Here is a 26847-nt window from a genome sequence, read left to right on the forward strand (position 1 = left end):
TAGTATGAATTATTTTATAATAATATAATTTAAATGAATTTTTTTAATAAAATTTCAATTTGTTTTAAAATGATTTTTTAAATTAAAAAAATAAAATTTTTATTTTAAATAATTAAATTGAATTTTTTTTATTCTACATAGTGAATTTGAAAAAGGAAAGGATGATACTTGTCTTCCCAGTCCAACAAGGCAATGGTAAACCAATAATTGAGAAAAGAATAATCTTTTTTATTATAAATTGTAATGTTTTGATTTCAATCCTTACATTTACTTATGTTTGCTATTTCTTTATTGAATTGAAATTTCTAAATTTCTAGTTGGAATTAAGCTGTTCAGAAACAAGACAGGTACATTCATAATCCTGTAATTGTAAGATTATTTTCAGTTAATATATATAAATATTCCATGTGCCTAAATTATTTATATTCCTTACTTTATTATTTAATTCATACTTATATTCAAAACTTTAAATTTTATATTATAAAACTAAATTTATTTTAGTTTATCACCATTATAACTTTAAAAAATTAAATTGAATCTGAAAAGTTAATAGTAAATTATAATAAAATTATATTGATTAATTTATAATTTTATTATCTATGGTTGTTGAACTTTAATATATGTTTCATTTCCACAACTAAATTTTAATTTGCTTTAATAAAATTATTTAATTTTAATTTATTTTTTTAAAAAAAATAATTTTAACCTGCTATAACAAATTTTTAAGTTACCAAAATAAAAAATAATTATTTTAAATATTTTTTATATATTTCTCTAGTTTATTTTTTTCACCGCTGTTTTTTATATTTAAAGAATTTAGCAATTAATTGTTCTATCTTAAATGAAATCTTAATTTAATAAATTTATTAATATTTTGGTTATTATTTTATAATTATTTGTATTCCTTTTTATTATTATTATTTTATTATTAAAATAATTAATTCAAATTAAACTTAAATACAAAATAATTTTAAAGTTTAAATTTATTTTTCTCTAATTAATAAAAATTTTCTATAAATTAAAAAATTTAAATATCTCAAATATAAAATGTGAAGTATTATTCCTTATTTGTAATAAAAGGGGTTTGATAATGCCTATATCGAAAATTTTTTTTTCTTTATTTAAATTAGTGATAGAATTTTATTTTCTAAAAAATAATAATTTTTCATTAATATTAAAATAAAAAAAACTTTTATTTATATGAAATTACTTTTGCAATTAAATGATTGCTTTCAAGAGATTGAAATTATTTATAAAATTCAACCATTAACTCTGAGAATTTTCATTAATTTTTACTTTTATTTTTATTAGATATCTTATCATTTATTTTGAAAATTGTTAAAGTTTTATATTTATTTTTTTTATATTATACCATTATCTAGTTAATTATCTTTATAAATTAATAATATAGTTTAAAAAATCTTAATCAACTGATTAATAATTAACTTTTAATTATAGTTAAGATTAATTTTTTAAAATTCTTGTTTTATATAATGAGATTTTTTTTTCTTTTAATGCAAAATTCAATTTTTTTTTCATTTAGTGCAAAATTCAAATTCAAGTAATCATATTAAATAGCAAATTTATTATATATTTTAATCATTAAATTTAATAATAAGAGTTTATTAAAAATAAATTAATCCTATTGAAAACATCTATAATAAATTAAAGTAACTTCTTCTAAAATAAAATTAAAATTAAATAATTTTATTGAAATAAATTAAAGTGAGTGATAAAAATAAAACATAACTCAAAATTGAGTGATTCTAGCTAAAACAATTTATATAGATATATGTGGTCGTGTTTAGAATTCAAAACTCAAGATGAAGAGTAAAGTATGATTTTACCTTTCGTGGATATTTACATCACTTGTTTAATTTTTATATCTAGTTAAGTCCACAGACATGGATGTTGTGACTTGTATCGCTGGAAAAATTGGAGAACTCTTGGTTGAGCCAATCGGGAGACAGATTGGCCATTTTATTCACTATACAAGTAACACTGTGAAACTCCAGGAGCAAGTTAAAATACTTGAAGGAGTGAGGGATGACTTGCAGGTATCTGTTGATGCAGCAAAGAGGAATGGTGAGGTGATCAGAAAAGAGGTTCAGAATTGGACATCAATGGTTGATGGGATTCTATCAGAGGCTAACAAACTTCTTGGAAAGGCTTCCAAAGTAAGGTTTCATAATTTGGCTTCTCGCTATCAGCTAAGCAGGAAAGCAGAAGAGAAAACAATGGAAATTGAAAAACAGAAAAATGAAGGCAAGTTTGATAGAGTTTCCAATCCTGCACCTCCCCCACCATTATTGTTTCCATCTCAAGAAGATATTGTGATTTTCGAAAGCAGAGAACGACAAGTAGAGGAGATTATGGAGGCCTTGAAGGACAACAAATCCAACTTCATTGGGATATACGGAATGGGAGGGGTGGGTAAAACTACCCTGGTGAAACAAGTTGTTAAAAGGGCTCAAGAAGACAAGCTGTTTCCTACTATTGCAATGGTTGTGGTGTCACAAACCATCGAAGTGAAAAAGATTCAAGACCAGATAGCAGAGAGTTTGGGTTTGAAATTAGATGAGGTTAACGAACAAAATCGAGTAAGCCGGTTGCTGGCTAGATTGAAGGAAGAGAACAAAGTGCTCATTATCTTGGATGATATTTGGGCTAGACTCGATCTTGCAACTGTGGGCATTCCACTTGGCCATGATCATGCAGGTTGCAAAATTATTGTCACAACACGTCGTAAACAAGTGTGTGACACTATGGTCGACACAGGGAGTGAGACTGCAAAGGTCATCCCTATTAATATTTTATCTGAAAAAGAATCATGGGTCTTGCTTAAAAAGAATGCAGGCGCTGAGATTGAGTCTCTGACTTTGAATTCTTTTGCAAAAGATATTCTCACAGAATGTGGAGGCTTGCCTATAGCTCTTGTAACAGTGGGAAGGGCAATGAGAGGCAAAGATCCTGATGAATGGCAAGAGGCAGTTAGAGAGCTAAGGAAATCACAGCCAGAAACCATTGAAGGGATGGATGAAGATGTGTACAGATGTCTTCAGTTCAGCTATACTTACGTGAAAGATAAGAAAGCCAAGAAAGTTTTCAAGTTATGTTGTTTATTTCCTGAGGATTTTAACATCCCTATAGAAGACCTGGTAAGATATGGGTTTGGACTGAAAATATTTGAAGATATGAGAATGGAGGATGCAAGACGAAGTGCTCATTCCATCATAAAAAATCTCAAAGATTCTTGTTTATTATTGGGAAGTGATGAGGAAGGCTGCGTAAAAATGCATGATGTCGTGCGTGATGTTGCCTTATCAATGGCATCAGATTATTTTGTTAGAGATGGTGTCAAAAAGTTGGAGGATTGGCCAGATATGGAAGAGATGAAGCGTTATACTGGCATCTCAATAATGCAAAATCAGGTTTCTCAATTTCCCGATGCTTGGGATAGCCCAAATCTCAGGATATTATTGATGGATATTGAAAAAACTGGTTTTGTTCATGTTTGGGAGAAGGCGATGGACATGCCAGCAACGGTCTTGACAGGGATGAAAGCCCTTCAAGTATTTCATCGGAGAGATAGTAGTAGGAACAGTACTGCTTTTCGGTTCTTGGGACTAGAATTTAGTCAATTAACCAATCTTCGGACGTTGATGCTTCAGTATTATACGATTGTTGACACCACTCCAATTTTGGAGCTGAAGATGCTTGAAATTCTCAGCTTGAGGAATTGTGTGTTCCCGAAGCCATTCAATACAATAGGGAAGTTGACTAATCTAAGGTTACTGGATGTGGAATTTTCTGCTCTTGATGACGTCTTTTCTTCCATATTTCCAATCAATGCTATGTCTACTCTGTCCCGATTAGAAGAATTGTACTTCCTTTCTTTGGATATGTTAAGACCCACAAAGAACCCAATTTTCACTACTCAATTAATGCTTCGAAATTCTCTAGCCATCGATGACTTGGACATAACAGTTTTGAAAACCCTTTCTCGCTTGACCACCCTTACAATTCACATTGGAACCATTCCCCCCGAAGGCTTTATGTTCCCAGAGTTGAAGGTTTTCAAAATTCATTGGGGAAGCCGGAGACGCATTAGCGTAAAAGAAAAGCTGACTAATAAATTTTTATCTCAAGTTGAAGGATTTAATTATTTGGGTCTTTGTGGTGAATTCTGGGGCGGGAGTAATATCACAATTTCATCACTAGTTTGTATGAAGCCATTAATGCCAAGAACAAATTTTCTGTATTTAGATTCACTTGAGGAGTTAAAGAATATCAATCCTTTCTTATTATTAGGTGGTTTAGATGCTTTGAAGATACTAGTGATTGTCAAGTGTCCTAATTTCGCTGACTTGATCAACGCTGAAGAGTTTCTTGGAAGGTGTGCTTTGTTGCCTGAACTGGAAGGACTGTGTTTTGCGGAATTGGACACCTTCAAAGCATTATGCAATGGTGAACTACCTCCTGGAACTTCCTTGTCCATGAGGAAGCTCAAATGCTTGACCTTTTTTAGATGTCCAGAATTGTTGAATATTTTCACTTTACCCAATCCACAGCAAGAATTCGAGCAACTCCAAGTTGTTGAAGAGAAAGGAATGAAGAACATATCGAAGGGCCCCACTGAGTTGTTGCATCTGCCCAAGCTACAAATCGTATGCATTAATGGGTGCCAGAAATTAAAAGTTATATTTCCTGCTTCTATTGCTCAAGGACTAGAGCAGCTGAAAGAACTTGAATTAGAAGATTGTGATCAATTAGAAGCAATTGTTGCAGAAAGGGAAGAAGAGGAAAGGAGGATTGACAAAGTGGTGTTCTCTCAATTAATAAGGATTAGGTTGTACAAGCTTTACAATCTTAAAGCTTTTTGCATGGATAACTTACCTTTGAAATGGCCATCCTTGGAATGGTTATCTGTGGGCTCTTGCCCTAAAATGAAGACATTTGCTGCTTCTGATGGGAACCAGATCACACCGAAGTTGAAGGAGATCAGAATAAATAGCAATTACATAAAGCTTGATGGAACAAATTTAAACACAATTATGAAATATCACAACAAAGAGGAGGTACATATCGTTTTAGCATTTTAATTATGTTTAAACATTATAATATAGTATTTAACCTTCTATGTTGTTTGTATTTGTGATTCATGGAGTTGCAGATCCAAGCTATGAACAACTGAAGATGTGTCCAATGTTAGTAGGCAAGGCAAATAAAAAAGAGATATACTTATTGAAAATAACTAAACTTTTTTGGCATTAGACTTCACTACAATTCTGAAGAATTTCTATTCTTACATTTTTCTTATAATTATTTTTTATTTTTATTTTAGGTGTAAGGTTTTTAATTCTTACATCATTGCAGCAAGGAGGTGGCAAGTGGCGACATGGAGTACTTTATTAATTTATTTAATGTTAGGCATTATTTATTATTTGTGATACCAATATTATTTTAATAAGTTTAGCGTGTTACGCTTAATATTATTAAAAATAAATGGACTGATAAGTATGTTATGTTTTTTATTATTATTTATGAATTTTAAATGTAAAATTAGAAGACTATAATAATAAATTTTAACCTCAATGGTTTTTATATTATATATATATAAATATATAAAATAATGAGAATCCGACCATAAAAATCAGATGCTACTCACCTTAGCCAATTCGGCCCACCAAAAAAGAAATATGTGAATTTTGCAACTGTAGCTTTTAGGGAGACCTTGGGCGGTTTAATTATGGAACATTTTAATTAAAAATCAGTTTAAAAACCCATATAACAGCCGACCACATTAAAAAAGAGAGAATTTACCTAAAAACCCTAACAACCAATCTTCTTTTCTCAATTAATCTTGGCGGCCCCTTTTAATATTGTTTATTTTTAAAAATAAACAGAACTTAAAAGTTAAAATATTTGAAACAATATTAAAACGTAAAATATTTTAAAAAGATATCATAGATTTAAACCGGTAAGTGAGATTAGTAAATATTTCATTTATTTTTTAATTTTTATTTATTTATTTTTTTATATGTGGTAAAAAACTATAATTATTTTAGTTTAGGGTAAATTTTTTCTATTATTTTTTAATTATATCTATTTTAATATAAAATAAAAATATTAAGTTTCATTAAAATAATAAAATTATTTTTAATAACATATAATTTAAATTAAATATTAAGATATAATGTGAATTGTTACTTAGAAAAGATAAATAATTAATGAAGAATTAAATAAAAAAATAAAATTAAATTAAATAGCTTATCATGGTCAATTTACACATTGACAATAATGTAAAAATTTGAAAATGAACAATATTTTAGTACATTTGAAAAAAGAAAAATAAATAAATACTGTAAACAAAGAAAATAATTAATTACTATAGAAAAATTACGAGTTACTTAATACTATTTTCATCTCAGTTTAAATTAATTAATAACATTTAATTTTAGAAAAATATATAATAATTTATTTAAAATATTTTTAGGTGGTTATAATTTATTCACATATTAATATTAAATGATTTATAAATTAATAACAGTACAAAAAAATAATTAATATTATTTTAAAATTTTTAAAGTGATGAATAATCTGAAAAAACAAATCATTAAATACTTAATTTTTTTTAAGTGATTGTTAATACTTCCCTTGACGTTATTATCTCTAATAATTACTATAACTATCAATTAATCTGAAAAAATTATTGGTCCGTGAAAACCACGCGTCTTGTGATTCGTTGGGTCTAGTCACCATAACCAAAGCTGGAACACTTCCTTGCGCATGTTAGCTGTCCTGCGGGAAGCTCCTCATTCCTTTTACTTTCCTACGATTATTCCAAAACTCTTGTGCCGATCTTCAAAAACGCTTTTGCGGAATTCTTCTTAATCATTACGCATCTTGGGTCTCAAAAGTTTTAGCCGAATCGTCTCATTGTCTAGAGATTAAAGGAAAATTATATGGCTCAAGCAGTTGAAGAATGGTACAAGCAGATGCCTATTATCACCCGCTCGTATCTAACAGCAGCTATTGTCACCACCATCGGTTGTTCCCTGGATGTATGTTTCCTCTATCCCTTTAATCCGTCGTGATGAGCATCTTCTTAAATTGGAATTGGATATTTGTTTGGGCAGAAAGAGTTTTGCTTGATTGTTTGATAGTTGATAATTTTGTTTCTAGACAAATGGGTATTATTGTTTTTAGCTGATTTCTAATAGGGTTTGTTTTAATTTTTTGAATTGAAGCCATTTCCTTTTCATGTTCTATGTGAATTGTTGTGTGCTTTTCGGTTTTATTGCTCAAACTTTAATTCTATAATCAAAATTTTGGATTTTGAAATTTGTATTTATTTTTTTATTTGTTATATCTTATTAATGACTAGGCTACCTAATTTTGGTTATTGTGACCATTGGTATGACAGTCATTTTCCCGCACAGTATTAACCTCGTAGCTCAAGTTCAAGGCAAACCATCCATGTTGGAGTTAGAGGATGTGTCAGGAAGGAAAATAACCATCCTTATGGGTTAGCTTCAGAAGTAGAATTATTTTTAACAACATTTAGAGTACTATTCATGTCAATCAGTCTACCCCTTTGGGTTTGGGTTAGCGAACTTGATTAGTTTGTTCTGATTTTGTATTTTTTTTCCTTCGATCATGTTTGTATTAGCATTGAAATTTCAAGTGGACTTGCTCATCTCTTCCTTTTGTAATTTTGATCGTCTGCATGTATACTTGCACGGTTGAAAAGCTTTAGCAACTACTCGTCTTTTTCTCTCATTTTCTTTCATTTCCTTTTCTTTGTAGATCATATCTCCTCATAATTTGTACTTGCATCCTACACTCGTGGCTAAGCATTATCAATTCTGGCGTCTCATCACCAATTTCCTGTACTTCCGGAAAATGGGTATGTGTTAAACTTTGAGCTTTAAAAGATAAATGATTTGCATTGTTGTTGGTATATTATAATATTATCCTACTGTTAAACATATATGAGATTCTGAATTAATTACTTAATTAATTTTTTTTTATAAATTATAAATAATTCTATAATTGTATAATATATTTAAAATTATTATATTATCTTGCTAATAAAATTATATAAAATTATTAATATTTTTAATTTAAATATTAATAATAAAATATATTAAAAATATATATATATATATATATATATATAATATATTAATATTTAAAATTATAAAATAAAATTATATTGTTTATAATTTATAAAAAATAATAGATTTAATTAATTTATTCTATTATTAAATTAATTTATTTATTTCTCTTAGATAAATTATAAATAGCTATTCTCATAAAATTAATATTATTTTATAATTATGTACAATACTATAAAATTAATATTATTTTTTATTATTTATGATTACACAATAATCTCATAAAATTAATAAAATATATTATAAAAAAATTTATTATTAAAAAATATAATATAAATAAAATTATTAAATTAATATAATATAAAAATAATATATTAATCAATTTGTATTATTATAATATATTAATAATTAAAAAAATAAAAAAAATTAAATCATAAGTTGCGCTAAATGACGTCAAGCTATTTTAAATAAATAAATAAACAATGATCTGCACCGGTCAGGGATGATTTAATTTTTTTTTAATTATTAATATATTATAATATTAATCTAATAATATTATTTATATTATATATTTATAATAATAAATATTTTTTTATAATTTTAATATATTAATATTTAATAGATTTTATTATTAATATTTAAATAAAAATTACTGATATATTATAATTTTAAAATTATAAAATTAATATTATATTCGATTAAATATATAAAAATAATTTAATTATATCGTATAAATTTACTTAGTGATAAATTTTTTTTATTATTTTAATAAATTAATATAATAATTTTATAATTAAATAGTACTAATAATTTTGTATAAGTTTAATATTATTTCATAACTTTATAAAGTATTAAAATTAATTATAAATATTTTTTATATTTTATAAAAATATTTTTAATATATAAAAATATAATAAAAGTTAATATTAAAGGAATGCATATAAAAAAATTTAGAATTATAATGCTATTAAATCCATCGCTTCATTGAATTAATTATTTAATTTATTTATTTTTAATAAATTATAAATAATTCACATAAAATATTTAAAATTATTATATTATCGTAATATTAAATATTATATAAAAATAATGAGTTGTTTATAATTTATAAAAAAATAAAAAAATAAATTAATTTAATTGCAGAATAAATTAATTAAATTTATTATTTTTAATAAATTATAAATAATTATGTGATTGCGTACGAATTACAACATAATTTTATTCTATAATTCTAAATAGTAGTTCAATAAAAAATAAATTTAATTTTTATAATTTTAAATATTTATATTAATTAATTAATTTTTTAATTAATTATTTAAATTATATCATAATTTTATTCTATAATTCTAAACAGCAGTTGAATAAAAAATAAATATAAATTTTATAATTTTAAATATTTATATTAATTAATTAATTAATTAATTTTTTATTAATTATTTAATTCATTAATGTTGTACATGTATTTAATAACAGTAAATAAATTTATAATTAGTATTATTTAATTAACATTATTATAATAATATGTTAAAATTAATAAAATATATTATAGCAATATATTAAATTAAGATAATATAAAAATTTTATTATAATACATTAATAATTAAAAAATAAAAAAATTAAATCAGTATATGGGTTTTTAGGGTTGGTTGTTAGGGTTTTTAGGTAAATTCTCTCCTCTTCTTAATGTGATCGGCTGTTATATGGGTTTTTAGAATGATTTTTAATTAAAATGTTCCATAATTAAACCATCCAAGGGTCTCCCTAAAATCAAAACTCACACATTATTTCTTTGGGTGGGCCAAATTGGCTACGGTGAGTAGCCCATTCTATCACCTCTTCCTTTTCAAGTCTAACCCACTTATTTTTAAGATCTAGTTGGAAGTTAAAATCAATGGGAAAGCCTACATGGAAGGGAAAATGTCATTTTACCTCTAATTTTGATTTTCATTTTTTTTATTATTTTACTATTTAATTTAATTTATTTTTTATAGCATAAAAATACTTTTTGGAGTTTTTAAAATTAATTTCAAATAGATCAAAAGTGGTGTGATTTTTATCGTTAGATTTTTACTATTTTATATATTCATATACACATAATATAAAATCAGAGATTTGAATGAAAATACAAATAAAAACTATAGAGGGTAAAATTTATTATTGTAATCTTGTATTTTTACATTTGAAATCCATAAATAATAATAAAAAAATATAACATATTTATCGGCCGGTTCATTCCTAATGGTGCTAAACTTATTGCAAGGATATAAGGATTAAAAACCTTGCACCTGAAATAAAAATAAAAGATAATTATAAGAAAAATATAAGAATAAAAATTCTTCAGAATTGTAGTGAAATCTAATGAAAAAAAAAAACTTAGTTATTTTCAATCAGTATACCTCTTTTTTATTTGTCTTGCCTTCTAACATTGGACACATCTTCTTCAGTTATTCATCACTTGGATCTGCAACTCCATGAATCACAAATACAAACAACATGAAAGGTCAAACACTGTGTTATAGGTTTAAACACAATTAAAATGATAAAACGGTACGTACCTTCTCTTTGTTGTGATATTTCATAATTGCGTTTAAGTTTGTTCCATTAAACTTTATGTAATTGGCATTTATTTTGATCTCCTTCAATTTCGGTGTGATCTGGTTTCCATCAGAAGCAGCAAATGTCTTCATTTTAGGGCAAGAGTCCACAGATAACTCTTCCAAGAATGGCCATTTCAAAGTTAAGCTATCCATGCAAAAAGCTTTAAGATTGTGAAGCTTGTATAACCTAATCCTTATTAATTGAGAGAACACCACTTTGTCAATCCTCTTTTCCTCTTCTTCCCTTTCTGCAACAATTGCTTCTAATTCATCACAATCTTCTAATTCAAGTTCTTTCAGCTGCTCTAGTCCTTGAGCAATAGAAGCAGGAAATATAACTCTTAATTTCTGGCACCCATTAATGCATACGATTTGTAGCTTGGGCAGTTGCAACTGCTCAGTGGGGCCCTTCGCTATGTTCTTCATTCCTTTCTCTTCAGGAACTTGGAGTTGCTCGAATTCTTGCTGTGGATTGGGTAAAGTGAAAATATTCAACAATTCTGGACATCTAAAAAAGGCCAAGTATTTGAGCTTCCTCATGGACAAGGAAGTTCCAGGAGGTAGTTCACCATTGCATAATGCTTTGAAGGTGTCCAAATCCTGAAAACACAGTCTTTCCAGTTCCGGCAACAAAGCATACCTTCCAAGAAACTCTTCAGCGTTGATCAAGTAAGCGAAACTAGGACAATTGACAATCACTAGTATCTTCAAAGCATCTAAACCACCTAATAATAAGCAAGGATTGATATTCTTTAACTCCTCAAGTGAATCTAAATACAGAAAATTTGTTCTTGGCATTAATGGCTTCATACAAACTAGTGATGAAACTGTGATATTACTCCCGCCACCGAATTCACCACAAAGACCCAAATAATTAGATCCTTCAACTTGAGATAAAAATGCATTAATCCGCTTTTGTTTGAATGCGAATTGTAAGGAAGTACATAAAAATTGTAAGGGTTTTCAAAACTGTTATGTTCAAGTCATCGAAGGATCGAAAATTATGAAGCAATGGAGAAAGGGAATATGGGTACTCTGTGGGTCTTAACATATCAAAAGAAAGGAAGTACAATTCTTCTAATCGGGACAGAGTAGACATAGCATTTATTGGAAACTTGGAAGAAGAGTCGCCATGAGGAGAAGAAAATTCCACATCCAGTAACCTTAGATTAGTCAACTTCCCTATTGTATTGAATGGCTTTCGGAATGTACAATTCTTCAAGCTGAGAATTTCAAGCATCTTCAGCTCCCCAATTGGAGTGGTGTCAACAATGTAATAATACTGAAGCATCAACGTCCGAAGATTGGTTAATTGACTAAATCCTAGTTCCAAGGACCGAAGAAAATGTGCCAAAAATCTGTTCCTACTACTATCTCTCCGATCAAAAACTTGAAGGGCTTTCATCCCTGTCAAGACCGTTGCTGGGATGTAAATCGCCTCCTCCCGCAAACGAGTTTTTTCAATATGCATCAATAATATCTTGAGATTTGGGCAATCCCAAGCATCGGGAAATTGAGAAACCTCATTTTGCATTATTGAGATGCCAGTATAACGCTTCATCTCTTCCATATCTGGCCAATCCTCCAACTTTTGACACCATCTCTAAGGCCATCTCCAACGCTGCGCCAAAATCCAACGGGATTTTGGCGCTCGCTACAGTGTCACAGCGCTATTTTCTTTTTTTTTTTTTTTTTTAATTTATAATATAATTTAAAATTTGTTTTTTTTTATTTTTTTTAAATTATAATATAATTTAAAATTTATGTATGTTTATAATTAATGTTTATAATTCAAAATTCAAAATTTATTTAATTAATGTATGTTTATAATTAATGTTTAAGTAATGTTTTTTTATAATTATTATTTAATTAATAATTTTTATAATTAATATGTTTTTTTATTTATTTATAAAATAATTAAATATTTGAATATTGTATGAAAATATAAAATATATAAATATTTAGAGTGGATATATAAAATTATATAAATTTTTTAAGTGAAATATATGAATAAAATTAAAGTAAAATAAATAATATAATATTAAATAGAGAGAAGGATATAAATAGAATATTCTTTTTGGTGTTAAAATTGATGCAGAAGGTTGGAGATAATATTGCAAAGCACCAAAATAGTGCAAAAAATGGTGCATAGGATTTGAGATGGCCTAACAAAATAATCTGATGCCATTGATAAGGCAACATCACGCACGACATCATGCATTTTTACGCAGCCTTCCTCATCACTTCCCAATAATAAAAAAGAATCTTTGAGATTTTTTATGATGGAATGAGCACTTCGTCTTGCATCCTCTATTCTCATATCTTCAAATATTCAGTCCAAACCCATATCTTACCAGGTCTTCTATAGGGATGTTAAAATCCTCAGGAAATAAACAACATAACTTGAAAACTTTCTTGGCTTTCTTATCTTTCAGGTAAGTATAGCTGAACTGAAGACATCTGTACACATCTTCATCCATCCCTTCAATGGTTTCTGGCTGTGATTTCCTTAGCTCTCTAACTGCCTCTTGCCATTCATCAGGATCTCTGCCTCTCATTGCCCTTCCCACTGTTACAAGAGCTATAGGCAAGCCTCCACATTCTCTGAGAATATCTTTTGCAAAAGAATTCAAAGTCAGAGACTCAATCTCAGCGCCTGCATTCTTTTTAAGCAAGACCCATGATTCTTTTTCAGATAAAATATTAATAGGGATGACCTTTGCAGTCTCACTCCTTGTGTCGACCATAGTGTCACACACTTGTTTACGACGTGTTGTGACAATAATTTTGCAACCTCCATGATCATGGCCAAGTGGAATGCCCACAGTTGCAAGATCGAGTCTAGCCCAAATATCATCCAAGATAATGAGCACTTTGTTCTCTTCCTTCAATCTAGCCAGCAACCGGCTTACTCGATTTTGTTCGTTAACCTCATCTAATTTCAAACCCAAACTCTCTGCTATATGGTCTTGAATCTTTTTCACATCAATGGTTTGTGACACCACAACCATTGCAATAGAAGGAAACAGCATGTCTTCTTGAGCCCTTTTAACAACTTCTTTCACCAGGGTAGTTTTACCCACCCCTCCCATTCCGTATATCCCAATGAAGTTGATTTTGTTGTCCTTTAAGGCCTCCATAATCTCCTCTACTTGTCGTTCTCTGCTTTTGAAAATCACAATATCTTCTTGAGATGGAAACAATAATGGTGGCGGAGGTGCAGGATTGGAAACTCTATCAAACTTGCCTTCATTTTTCTGTTTTTCAATTTCCATAGTTTTCTCTTCTGCTTTCCTGCTTAGCTGATAGCGTGAAGCCAAATTATGAAACCTCACTTTGGAAGCCTTTCCAAGAAGTTTGTTAGCCTCTGATAGAATCCCATCAACCATTGATATCCAATTCTGAACCTCTTTTCTGATTACCTCACCATTCCTCTTTGCTGCATCAACAGATACCTGCAAGTCATCCCTCACTCCTTCAAGTATTTTAACTTGCTCCTGGAGTTTCACAGTGTTACTTGTATAGTGAATAAAATGGCCAATCTGTCTCCCGATTGGCTCAACCAAGAGTTCTCCAATTTTTCCAGCGATACAAGTCACAACATCCATGTCTGTGGACTTAACTAGATATAAAAATTAAACAAGTGATGTGAATATCCACGAAAGGTAAAATCACGGTTGACTCTTCATCTTGAGTTTTGAATTCTAAACACGACCACATATATCTATATTATGTAAATAGAGGGATTGACACGACCACATATATCTATATTAAGTAAACACGACCACATAGGGCTTACTCATGAGGCCTAGGCCCTATGCAGGTGGATCAAAGGTATCCCATGTTGGAAAGAGGTTAAAGGGGTGAGGGTCTTATAAGCCTTGCCCAAAAAGACCCCAGTGGATCGATGCGTTTTGGGAAGAAAGGGTAGGAAATTCCTTGACCCAAAAATAAAACCGTGAGGGGAAGGACGCTGGGCGTGAACCCGAAGCGGACAATATTCACTGGTGTGGGCCCAGAGGACGTTACAATTTGTAACGACCCGGAAACTGGACCGCTACCGGCGCTAGGATTCAGGTCGGCTTAAGGCCGCCAGAACCCGTAGCAAGCCAAACATACATCCTGTGAACCTGTTTAATCCCATACATGATCAACAACATACATAAAAATTAAAACTTTTCTTTCCAAGCCTAACCTGTGCATACATAACATATCATAAACCTCTCGTTGGAGTCCTCATCAAATACTCCAATGGGTAACATAACATATGATAGGCTTAGATAACATAAACATCATAAAAACATTTTTGGATCATATACACAAGGGATTTAAAACAAACTCCAGTCAAGCACATTCTAAACTTTCATTACATTACATAACATACTTTTACATTACAAATAAACCATGTCCACCACTAGGCTATTACATAAACTTCTCTTACTCTTCTTGACTTCTCTATCTACTCAGCACCTGCAAGACTGGGGTTAGGGGAGAGGGGGTGAGCTAAAAAGCCCAGTGAGCAGAAAGTAAAAACATTTGATTTAATTCCTCCATTTTTAGGTTTATTATTGTTTATTTTATTATTCTTTTTCTTATTATCATTATTATTATTATTATTATTATTATTATTTCATTGTTTTATTTCATCATATTATTTACCTTTTTCTTTTTCTTTTCATGCTTTCATGAAATGCAACACATCACAGCTAATCACATAAAGGATGGTATTGTCACCATTAGTCCTCAACATCTCCAAATGCCAGGGGCGTAGAATGGGCCTCGCTGGTCTTTCTCTTACATAACATAACATAACATAACATCCTAAAGTGCCAGGGGCGTAGAATGGGCCTCGCTGGTCTTTCTCTTACATAGTGCCAGGGGCGTAGAATGGGCCCCTCTAGTCTTTCATAACATATCATCATAACATAACATCAGAGGACTATGGATCACCCAACAACCATCCACATCAACATCAAATTATGCAATGCAACATATTCGTGAATTTCTAATGCAAACATCTTGGAATATTTCATGGCATTAATGATGCATGAGTATGCTTTCAGATTCATTCATTTATTCACTTACTTTACTTTAAAACTTAAGGAGTTGTTCCACTCACCTGGTGACTGAAGCTTTAACAACGGACTCTGAACGACTATCTCACAACCGGGGGTCTCGGTTCCTCGGGTCCGAACCTACACAGGTGGACTCAAATGAGGCACCAAACAACAAGAACATAACTCTAAACATACCCCCAAAAACCTCCTAAAAACACCTCAAAACAACCCTAGAAAACATGCAAGAAAAGGCTGGGAAGGGCACTTTCGGCGGCACCTTCGGCGGCCGAAAGTCCTTCCAGAGCCGAAAGTCAGGCAGGTTCGGCGGCACCTTCGGCGGCCGAAACTCCCAGACAGAGACGAAACTCATGCATGTTCGGCGGCACCTTCGGCGGCCGAAAGTCTCGGACAGAGCCGAAACTCCCACTTTCGGGGGCAGGCTTCGGCAGCCTAAAGCTGCCTCCCAAGCTGGTTCGGCGGCCGAAAGTACCTTCGGCTGCCGAACCTGGTTTCTGCCGAAGGGCAGAAACTTGGTTCTTCATGCCCATTTCAACCCCCTACACAACCAATCATGCATAACCCTATTCTACAACATGCATACTCAAGCATACAAGCTCCTAGGGGCCTCAAACTAACTTAAACCCCAACTACAACACACAAGCAAGCCACATTGTTCACAAATCACATAAAACCTACCATTTGCTTAAAAACTCATACAACCCTATACATGCCATTCTACTCCATAAAACAACTTAAAACTTACTTAAAACACATAAGGAGCTTAGGATCGGCTCTTACCTCTTGAAGATCGAGAGGGAGACGACCTAAACTTGGAGATCCACGAAAATGAGCTCCTGAGTTCCCAAAGCTCCAAAACTTGTTTCAAAAGTTCAAAACCTTCAATGCAAGCTTAAAACTCAAGAAAAATAGTGGGGATTTGAAGGAAAAGCACTAGATTGGGAAGAGGGAGGTCGGAAGCTAGCTGTGGCCGAAAATGGGAGAAAGCTCGCCCATTTCGGCCAAGTGACCCTTTTATAGTGGCTGGCCAGACCACGTTCGGGGGCCGAACTTGCCTCCGCATACATGCCATGTTCAGCGGCCGAACTTGACTTTCGGCGGCCGAACCTGGGCTTCCCTTGCTCATGCTTTCGGGGGCCTAACGTGCCTCCAAAACGCATGTATGTTCGGCGGCCGAACTTGACTTTCGGCGGTCGAACCTGGGTTTTCCTCCAAAGACTTTTCATGCAAAAACTCATTAAATTTTTATACTTAAAACTATGAAATACCTTAAAACATTTTATGAAAACATGTTTCTACCCTACTAGAGGCTTCCGACATCCGAGATTCCACCGGACGGTAGGAATTCCGATACCGGAGTCTAGCCGGGTATTACATTCTCCCCCCCTTAAGAACATTCGTCCCCGAATGTTCACCAAAACAACACATAACATACATACTAAACACGTAAAACACTTCACACTTACCTTAAAAGAGATGAGGATATTGCTGGAGCATGGACTCCCGTGTCTCCCAAGTGCACTCTTCCAAGTTGTGGTGGTTCCACAGGATTTTCACCATCGGGATTTCCTTGTTTCTTAACTTTCTGATCTGGGTGTCTATGATCCGTACTGGCAGTTCAACATAGGTGAGATCCTCTTGGACCTCCACATCAGGCTCACTAAGAACCTTGCTCGGATCTGACACAAACTTTCTCAACATCGAAACATGGAAAACCGGATGGATTCTTGCCATTGAAGCAGGTAAATCCAGCTTGTACGATACATTCCCAATCTTTTGCAAGATTTCAAAGGGTCCGATGTATCGTGGGGCTAGTTTACCTTTCTTCCCGAAGCGAACCACTCCCTTCATTGGAGACACCTTGAGCAATACCAGATCCCCCTCCTGAAACTCTAACTGCCTTCTGCGGACGTCTGCATAACTCCTCTGTCTGCTTGCAGCAGTCTTGATTCTCTCTCTGATTATGGGTACCACCCTGCTGGTAATCTCTACTAGCTCAGGCCCTGCCAAGGCCTTCTCTCCAACTTCCTCCCAGCAAACAGGTGATCTGCACTTCCTTCCGTACAAAGCTTCATATGGAGCCATCCCGATGCTAGCATGATGGCTGTTGTTGTAGGCAAACTCTACCAAAGGTAGATGCTGCCTCCAAGAACCGCCAAAGTCCAGCACACACATTCTGAGCATATCCTCGATAGTCTGGATGGTCCTTTCCGACTGTCCATCAGTCTGGGGGTGGAAGGCAGTGCTGAAATCCAATCTAGTACCCATGGCATTCTGCAGACTCCGCCAAAATCTGGAGGTGAACTGGGCCCCTCTATCTGACACTATCGAAACAGGAACCCCATGCAGCCTGACGATCTCATCCACATATACCTGCGCCAACTTGTCCACAGAGTAGCCACTCCTGACAGGGATGAAGTGAGCAGATTTGGTGAGTCTGTCCACAATCACCCATATGGAGTCTAATCTGTTGGACGTCGCCGGTAACCCTACTACGAAGTCCATAGCTATATTTTCCCATTTCCATTCTGGAATCGGTAGCGGGTTAAGCATTCCGGCCGGCTTCTGATGTTCCAGCTTCACCCTCTGACACACTTCGCAGGCTGACACGAACTGTGCCACTTCTTTCTTCATTGCTGGCCACCAATAAACTTTCTTCAAATCTTGATACATCTTGGTGGCTCCGGGGTGAATGCTGTATCTTGCATTATGAGCCTCTCTCATAATGTCTCCTTTTAGCCCTATGTCATCTGGTACACATAATCGACTCCCATAGCGGAGGATCCCCTTACTGTCGAATCTGAACTCACTACCACTGCCTGACTGAACAGTCTTGGCAATCTTCACTAACTCGGGGTCCTCATGCTGTTTTTGAGCAACTTGCTCAAGGAACACGGGTGTCACTTTCATCTGAGCCAACAAGGCACCTGTACCCGACAACTCTAACTGTAGCCCTTCTTCGATGAGCTTATAGAACTCCTTTACTACTGGTCTTCGTTCTGCTGTGATGTGGGATAGACTGCCGAGTGATTTTCGGCTTAAGGCATCAGCTACAACATTAGCCTTACCCGGATGATACTGGATTTTGCAATCGTAGTCACTGAGCAGTTCTACCCATCTCCTCTGTCTCAAATTCAAATCTCTTTGACTCAGGATGTGCTGCAGGCTCTTATGATCTGTGAAGATCTCACATTTTACCCCATAAAGGTAATGCCTCCACATCTTGAGTGCAAAGATTACTGCTGCCATCTCAAGGTCATGTGTGGGGTAATTCAACTCATGCTTCTTCAGCTGCCTAGAAGCATAAGCAATCACCCTCTCATTCTGCATTAGTACACAACCCAGTCCCACACGGGACGCATCACAAAAGACTGTAAAGTCCTCGTCACTAGATGGCAGAGCTAAAACTGGTGCTGAAGTCAACCTCTTCTTAAGCTCTTCAAAACTCTCTTCGCACTGGTCGGTCCACAGAAACTTCTGATTCTTCCTGGTTAACCTGGTCAGAGGAGCTGCTATCTTTGAGAAGTCCTGAACGAACCTCCTGTAGTAACCAGCCAAACCCAAGAAACTTCTAATCTCTGTCACTGAAGTGGGTCGAGGCCAGTTAGCCACAGTTTCTGTCTTCTTGGGGTCTACCTCTATACCATTCTCTGACACTACATGCCCCAAGAACGAAATGCTCCTTAGCCAGAACTCACATTTAGAGAACTTGGCATACAAGCCATGTTCCCTCAAAGTCTGCAAGACCAACCGCAGATGATGGGCATGCTCTTCTGCATTCCTGGAATACACTAAGATATCATCTATGAAGACAATAACGAAGTGATCCAGGTATTGGCTAAATACTCTGTTCATGAGATCCATGAATGCTGCAGGGGCGTTTGTTAACCCGAACGGCATCACTAGGAACTCATAGTGCCCATATCTGGTCCTGAAAGCTGTCTTCGGCACGTCTTCATCTCTGATCCTCAGCTGATGATACCTAGATCTCAGATCTATCTTGGAGAAACAACCTGCTCCTGCTAGCTGGTCGAATAGATCATCGATCCTAGGCAACGGGTACTTGTTCTTGGTAGTGACCTTGTTCAACTGTCTGTAGTCGATACAAAGTCTGAGGGATCCATCCTTCTTTTTCACAAACAACACTGGAGCACCCCAGGGTGAGGTACTCGGTCGGATGAAACCCTTGTCTACCAGCTCTTGCAACTGTTCTTTAAGCTCTTTCAGCTCTGCTGGCGCCATCCTGTAGGGAGGGATAGAGATCGGTCTGGTTCCTGGCATCAATTCTATCTCGAACTCTATCTCCCTAGGAGGCGGTAAACCTGGCAGCTCGTCTGGGAAAACATCTAAGAACTCTCTAACCACAGGCACCGAGGCGGGCACTCTGACATCTCTGTCTAGCTCTCTCACATGAGCTAGATAACCCTGACAACCCCTCCTGAGCAGCCTATGAGCCTGTAGGGCTGATATCAAACCTCTAGGTGTACTCCCCCAGTCTCCTCTAAAGACAACCTCTGACCCATCCTGACATCTGAACTTAACTACCTTGTCTCTGCAATCCAAGGTAGCACCATGGGTAGATAGCCAATCCATCCCTAGAATGACGTCAAAATCTGTCAAGTCTAGAACCACTAGGTCGGCGGATAGGCATCTTCCCTCTATGAAAACTGGACTGTACTGGCAGACTGACTCTGCCACTGACGGGTCACACTTGGGTCCACTGACCCATAGGGGACACTCTAACCCAGAGACCATCAAACCCAACCTCTCGACCACTCTCGGAGAAACAAAAGAATGGGATGCACCCGGGTCCATTAAGGCATAAGCATCTGAACAACCAATGATGATATTACCTGACACCACGGTGTTGGATGCGTTTGCCTCCTGCTGTGTCATTGTGAAGATCCGTGCTGGAGCTGACGGACCTTCCCCTCTGTAAACTGATGAAGAAGAGGCTGACCCTCTCCCTCGGCCTCTGCCACTAGCCTGTGTTGCGGCTGAAGCTGCTGGCTGTGCCACACTACCTGAAGTTGTCTGCTGGGGCTGTGCCGTAGGAACTGCTCTCGGACACTCCCAAGACATGTGTCCCTCCTGCCCACACCTGTAGCAGACTGTCGTCCCAAACCGGCATACCCCTCTGTGTAGCTTACCACACCTTGCACACACTGCATTATCAGCACCAGAGCTTGAGCCTCCTCCTAATCCCAGACCTGATTTGATCTTGCTCCAGAACTTATTCTTCTTTGGTTTCTTAGTGGTACTGCCCCACTTCTTACTAGCTGAACTCAAGGATGAAGGGTCTATCCTTCCCCCACCTGGGGTCTTAGAACCAGAAGGTTGTGCCACTGACTGCTTGACTTTTCCCTCTATTACGGCACTAGCCTCCATTCTCCTGGCCATGTCTATAATGGCATGGAAACTTTCTCTATCAGCTGACTGAATCAAAGAGGAATACCTGGAATTGAGCCTCATGATATACCTCCTCGACTTCTTCGGATCTGTGTCCAGATGTTGCCCAGCAAACGGCAACAACTCTAAGAATCTATCGGTGTACTCATCGACACCCATCTCATCTGTCTGCTTCAGCTGTTCAAACTCAATCACCTTCAGCTCCCTGGAACTGTCAGGGAAAGCCCATCCTGCGAACTCATTCGCAAACTCCTCCCATGAAAGACTGTCCACCCTCGGTTTCACATAGCCCTTGAACCACTCACGGGCCTTTTTGCATTTCAGGGTGAAACCAGCCATCTGAATGGCTCTGCTGTCATCAGCCCCTATCTCATCTGTAATTGTTTTGACCTTCTCCAGGTACACAAACGGATCATCACCGGTATCAAACTGGGGAGCACCCAACTTCATATAGTCGGTCATCTTGGCCTTGCTCCCTCCAGATGAGGTAGGTTGAGGTCTTTGGTTTTCTGTAACTGCGGTTTCTGCTGGTGGTGGAGGTGCGGCATCCCCTGGGATAGGGTTTGCTGTGCCTGGATGGAAGGATGGAGGTGGGTACATAGGGTACTGTGGATACTGTGGGTAGAAAGGTGGGTATGGCATGTGAGAAGGGTAAGGATTAAAACTGGGGTAATCCGATGTACTTCCCATCGAATACCCGAGGTATGGTGAAAAAGGTGGGTACTGGGGTGGTGGAACAAACCCCGAGGCCTGAGTGCCTCCCTGAGACTCACCCATGCCCTCTTCTGGCATGCTTACACCAAGGTTACCGTCCCTCCTCTGCTCCACATCCATCTCTTCTTCTCCATCAACTGACATTCTTTCCTGAACTGTACCCCTTACTGATCTGCTTCTACCCAGATCCAAAGACCTTCTAGGGTCCCTCACTGCTCTGTCCCTGTTGGACCTGCTTGACATTGCCCTTGGCAATGCTGGAGGACGGGCGCTCGTGCCCTCATCCTCCGGTGGTACTCTAGTCAATCTAGCTGATCGACGAGTTCCTCGCATTCTGTTTACTGGGAAACAGCACAGATAACAAAACATTAGCATCAAATGGTTCATGTGGAAACACATGAACCCACATCATATACACATCATATTCATAGCATTTCTCATGGCATACATACTTTCATTCTAGACAGGACTCTACATCCTATCCTAGTGGACATGATTTCCTATTGTGCTTGACCTTTCTATCACATCTATGAGCCCGACACTCTAGGTCCGACCATATGAACCTAGGGCTCTGATACCACTCTGTAACGACCCGGAAACCGGACCGCTACCGGCGCTAGGATTCAGGTCGGCTTAAGGCCGCCAGAACCCGTAGCAAGCCAAACATACATCCTGTGAACCTGTTTAATCCCATACATGATCAACAACATACATAAAAATTAAAACTTTTCTTTCCAAGCCTAACCTGTGCATACATAACATATCATAAACCCCTCGTTGGAGTCCTCATCAAATACTCCAATGGGTAACATAACATATGATAGGCTTAGATAACATAAACATCATAAAAACATTTTTGGATCATATACACAAGGGATTTAAAACAAACTCCAGTCAAGCACATTCTAAACTTTCATTACATTACATAACATACTTTTACATTACAAATAAACCATGTCCACCACTAGGCTATTACATAAACTTCTCTTACTCTTCTTGACTTCTCTATCTACTCAGCACCTGCAAGACTGGGGTTAGGGGAGAGGGGGTGAGCTAAAAAGCCCAGTGAGCAGAAAGTAAAAACATTTGATTTAATTCCTCCATTTTTAGGTTTATTATTGTTTATTTTATTATTCTTTTTCTTATTATCATTATTATTATTATTATTATTATTATTATTTCATTGTTTTATTTCATCATATTATTTACCTTTTTCTTTTTCTTTTCATGCTTTCATGAAATGCAACACATCACAGCTAATCACATAAAGGATGGTATTGTCACCATTAGTCCTCAACATCTCCAAATGCCAGGGGCGTAGAATGGGTCTCGCTGGTCTTTCTCTTACATAACATAACATAACATAACATCCTAAAGTGCCAGGGGCGTAGAATGGGCCTCGCTGGTCTTTCATAACATATCATCATAACATAACATCAGAGGACTATGGATCACCCAACAACCATCCACATCAACATCAAATTATGCAATGCAACATATTCGTGAATTTCTAATGCAAACATCCTGGAATATTTCATGGCATTAATGATGCATGAGTATGCTTTCAGATTCATTCATTTATTCACTTACTTTACTTTAAAACTTAAGGAGTTGTTCCACTCACCTGGTGACTGAAGCTTTAACAACGGACTCTGAACGATTATCTCACAACCGGGGGTCTCGGTTCCTCGGGTCCGAACCTACACAGGTGGACTCAAATGAGGCACCAAACAACAAGAACATAACTCTAAACATACCCCCAAAAACACCTCAAAACAACCCTAGAAAACATGCAAGAAAAGGCTGGGAAGGGCACTTTCGGCGGCACCTTCGGCGGCCGAAAGTCCTTCCAGAGCCGAAAGTCAGGCAGGTTCGGCGGCACCTTCGGCGGCCGAAACTCCCAAACAGAGACGAAACTCATGCATGTTCGGCGGCACCTTCGGCGGCCGAAAGTCTCAGACAGAGTCGAAACTCCCACTTTCGGGGGCAGGCTTCGGCAGCCTAAAGCTGCCTCCCAAGCTGGTTCGGCGGTCGAAAGTACCTTCGGCTGCCGAACCTGGTTTCTGCCAAAGGGCAGAAACTTGGTTCTTCATGCCCATTTCAACCCCCTACACAACCAATCATGCATAACCCTATTCTACAACATGCATACTCAAGCATACAAGCTCCTAGGGGCCTCAAACTAACTTAAACCCCAACTACAACACACAAGCAAGCCACATTGTTCACAAATCACATAAAACCTACCATTTGCTTAAAAACTCATACAACCCTATACATGCCATTCTACTCCATAAAACAACTTAAAACTTACTTAAAACACATAAGGAGCTTAAGATCGGCTCTTACCTCTTGAAGATCGAGAGGGAGACGACCTAAACTTGGAGATCCACGAAAATGAGCTCCTGAGTTCCCAAAGCTCCAAAACTTGTTTCAAAAGTTCAAAACCTTCAATGCAAGCTTAAAACTCAAGAAAAATAGTGGGGATTTGAAGGAAAAGCACTAGATTGGGAAGAGGGAGGTCGGAAGCTAGCTGTGGCCGAAAATGGGAGAAAGCTCGCCCATTTCGGCCAAGTGACCCTTTTATAGTGGCTGGCCAGACCACGTTTGGGGGCCGAACTTGCCTCCGCATACATGCCATGTTCGGCGGCCGAACTTGACTTTCGGCGGCCGAACCTGGGCTTCCCTTGCTCATGCTTTCGGGGGCCTAACGTGCCTCCAAAACGCATGTATGTTCGGCGGCCGAACTTGACTTTCGGCGGCCGAACCTGGGTTTTCCTCCAAAGACTTTTCATGCAAAAACTCATTAAATTTTTATACTTAAAACTATGAAATACCTTAAAACATTTTATGAAAACATGTTTCTACCCTACTAGAGGCTTCCGACATCCGAGATTCCACCGGACGGTAGGAATTTCGATACCGGAGTCTAGCCGGGTATTACACAATTGGTATCAGAGTCTGGGCCTCATGAGTACGGTGTGCTGAGCGAGGACGCTCAGGCCTGTAAGGGGGGTATAAGCCCTATGCAAGTGGATCAAAGGTATCCCACATGAGAAAGAGGTTAAAGGGGAGAGGGCCTTATAAGCCTTGCCCAAAGAGACCCCAGTGGACGCGTTTTGAGAAGAAAGGGTAGGAAATCCCTTGACCCGAAAACAAAACCGTGAGGGGAAGGACGCTGAGCGTGAACCCAAAGCGGACAATATTCACTGGTGTGAGCCCAGAGGACGTTAATATCTAAATCTTATAGTGTCATGATGGAAAGGTGAGACCCTAACTAATTATAGAGAATTCATGAACCCAGAAGTTTCTTCGGGTCTTCTTTCTCTTTTATTTCTTATGGTTATACCATGAAGAAATTTTTTACAATATAACAATTATATATACATTAGTTTTACTGTAATAATTAATTATGGTGAGTTATTATGATCAATGTTCAACATCTAACCATTTTACATATAACGGTTGTATTGAAGATTGTTTTAATATTCTTATTTGGCAAGATCCATGAATTCCTTGTATGCCTAATTTTTGTATGTTCAAACTGCATCATTACCCTCTTCATATTAATTGTAATACCCGGCTAGAGTCCGGCATCATAATTCCTGTAGTCCGGTGGAATCTCGGGTGTCGGAATTCTCTAGAAGGGTAATACACATGTTTTAAAGTGTTTTTAAGAGTTTTAAGTATGTTTTTAAAGAGTTTTAAGGTTTTAAAATGCTTAGAGAAATGAGTTTTTGGAAGAAAAGCAATATGGGAGAAATGCTAATGTTCGGCCGCCGAAGGTCACTTTCGGCCGCCGAACATTGCATGGTTTCGGCTTCACGTTCGGCTGCCGAAGGTGGTCTGGCCAGCCACCTATAAAAGGGCCACAGGTCGGTGTTAGAAGGATATTTTCTCCTTCACTTGCAGCCAGAGGTGAGCAAAACCCTTCCCACGTTGACTTTGATGATTTTTGAGTTTTCCTTCAAATCTTTCATGAGTTTTAAAGGTTTTATGGTTGTTTTGAGGTTTTGAGAAAAAAGAGTGAGTTTTGAAGCTTGGAGCTTGGAGAGTAGATTTCTTCACATCTCCACGTTAGGATCCTTCAACCTTGAGTTCTTCAAGAGGTAAGTGAAGATCCTAAGCTTCTAACATGATTTTTAAAGGTTTTATGAGGTTTTATGGGTAGTATGCATGAATAGGTTTATAGGAGGTTTTTGATGATCTTTGAGTTCAAGCATGTTTAAGTGTTGTTTGTTATGTTTGGTTGGGGTTTTAGGATAGTTTTGGACCCCTTTGTGCATATATATGTGTATATGCTAGTTGGGAGTAGTTGATATGCATGTTGGAGAGGAGTTTGAGAGAGTTTGCATGAAGCAGAGCAAGTTTCTGCCAACGAGCGAAAGTCAAGTTCGGCCGCCGAAGGTCACATTCGGCCGCCGAACCCCTTGTGGAGGCAGTTTCGGCTGCCAAAGCTTGCTTCCGAAAATTTGGACTTTCATCTCTGGAGGCAAGGTTCGGCCGCCGAAAGTGCCGTCGAAGGTTGAGTTTCGTCTCTGGACGAGACTTTCGGATGCCGAAGGTGCACCCGGAGGAGAGTAAGAGACTTTCGGCCGCCGAAGGTAGAGGTTCGGCCGCCGAAAGTATGTGAGCTTCGTCTCTGGAGGGGAGTTTCGGCCGCCGAACCTGCCGCCGAAAGTGCCCTATCCAGTCTTCTTTTGCATGTTTTATGTGATTGTTTTACGATCTTTTAGAGGCTTTTGGGGGAGTTTTAAGAGATGTTCTTGAGTTAGTTTGGTCCCTCATATGAGTCTATCTGTGTAGGAACAGATCAGAGGAACCAGAGTGGTCAGCAGTGAGCACTGCTACAGAACCTGCAAAGTTAGCACAGAGTCAGTTCATAGTCAGCCAGAGGTGAGTGGGACTAACTTTAATGTTTAATATGAACGA

The 26847-nt window shown here is 36.3% G+C and overlaps 3 protein-coding genes and 1 long non-coding RNA gene across 6 annotated transcripts; 2 read left to right on the forward strand and 2 right to left on the reverse strand.

Annotated features, from left to right (window-relative positions):
- Window positions 1-283: 283 nt before the first annotated feature.
- LOC110603556 (probable disease resistance protein At5g63020) lies at window positions 284-5451 on the forward strand. 2 transcript variants are annotated; one of them, XM_043951716.1, is made up of 3 exons: window positions 284-347; window positions 1891-5078; window positions 5174-5451. In XM_043951716.1, exons 2-3 carry the CDS (start codon window positions 1905-1907, stop codon window positions 5192-5194), a joined length of 3195 nt encoding a protein of 1064 aa, XP_043807651.1. In that variant the 5' UTR covers window positions 284-347; window positions 1891-1904; the 3' UTR covers window positions 5195-5451. The 2 variants fall into 2 exon arrangements, with proteins under 2 accessions (XP_043807651.1, XP_021597005.1); XM_021741313.2 differs by lacking the exon at window positions 284-347 and having other exon boundaries at window positions 1668-5078; window positions 5174-5207; window positions 5345-5450.
- A 1330-nt stretch (window positions 5452-6781) lies between these two features.
- On the forward strand, window positions 6782-12302 carry LOC122721295 (derlin-2.2-like). 2 transcript variants are annotated; one of them, XR_006349015.1, is made up of 4 exons: window positions 6782-7064; window positions 7810-7909; window positions 10565-10667; window positions 10789-12302. XR_006349015.1 is itself a non-coding variant. In XM_043952025.1 (3 exons), the coding sequence occupies exons 1-3, from the start codon at window positions 6966-6968 to the stop codon at window positions 10615-10617; spliced, it is 252 nt and encodes an 83-aa protein (XP_043807960.1). In that variant the 5' UTR covers window positions 6782-6965; the 3' UTR covers window positions 10618-12270. The 2 variants fall into 2 exon arrangements, 1 of the variants encoding a protein (XP_043807960.1); XM_043952025.1 differs by having other exon boundaries at window positions 10565-12270.
- LOC110603941 lies at window positions 10267-10768 on the reverse strand. The gene is made up of 3 exons (XR_006349016.1): window positions 10676-10768; window positions 10517-10581; window positions 10267-10405 (listed from the first exon to the last, which is right to left on the reverse strand). It is a non-coding gene; the product is annotated as an uncharacterized LOC110603941 (long non-coding RNA).
- A 498-nt stretch (window positions 12303-12800) lies between the features above and the next one.
- LOC110603942 (disease resistance protein At4g27190-like) lies at window positions 12801-14325 on the reverse strand. Its single transcript, XM_021741950.2, has 2 exons — window positions 13176-14325; window positions 12801-13039 (listed from the first exon to the last, which is right to left on the reverse strand). The coding sequence occupies exons 1-2, from the start codon at window positions 14323-14325 to the stop codon at window positions 12801-12803; spliced, it is 1389 nt and encodes a 462-aa protein (XP_021597642.2).
- Window positions 14326-26847: the final 12522 nt, after the last annotated feature.

Source organism: Manihot esculenta, chromosome 16, assembly GCF_001659605.2.
Source record: "Manihot esculenta cultivar AM560-2 chromosome 16, M.esculenta_v8, whole genome shotgun sequence".
Taxonomy (NCBI): Eukaryota; Viridiplantae; Streptophyta; class Magnoliopsida; order Malpighiales; family Euphorbiaceae; genus Manihot; species Manihot esculenta.

What these genes read in the sequence shown, in the direction of transcription:
- LOC110603556 (XM_043951716.1), top strand. Translation starts at nt 1,905, where the DNA reads ATGGATGTTGTGACTTGTATCGCTGGAAAAATTGGAGAACTCTTGGTT. An exon ending in AATATCACAACAAAGAGGAG is followed by an intron (nt 5,079 to 5,173) that starts GTACATATCGTT and finishes ATGGAGTTGCAG; the next exon opens with ATCCAAGCTATGAACAACTG.
- LOC122721295 (XM_043952025.1), top strand. Translation starts at nt 6,966, where the DNA reads ATGGCTCAAGCAGTTGAAGAATGGTACAAGCAGATGCCTATTATCACC. An exon ending in CCATCGGTTGTTCCCTGGAT is followed by an intron (nt 7,065 to 7,809) that starts GTATGTTTCCTC and finishes TTTTCTTTGTAG; the next exon opens with ATCATATCTCCTCATAATTT. An exon ending in CCTGTACTTCCGGAAAATGG is followed by an intron (nt 7,910 to 10,564) that starts GTATGTGTTAAA and finishes CATCTTCTTCAG; the next exon opens with TTATTCATCACTTGGATCTG.
- LOC110603942 (XM_021741950.2), bottom strand. Translation starts at nt 14,325, where the DNA reads ATGGATGTTGTGACTTGTATCGCTGGAAAAATTGGAGAACTCTTGGTT. An exon ending in GGATGAAGATGTGTACAGAT is followed by an intron (nt 13,040 to 13,175) that starts GTCTTCAGTTCA and finishes GAATATTTGAAG; the next exon opens with ATATGAGAATAGAGGATGCA.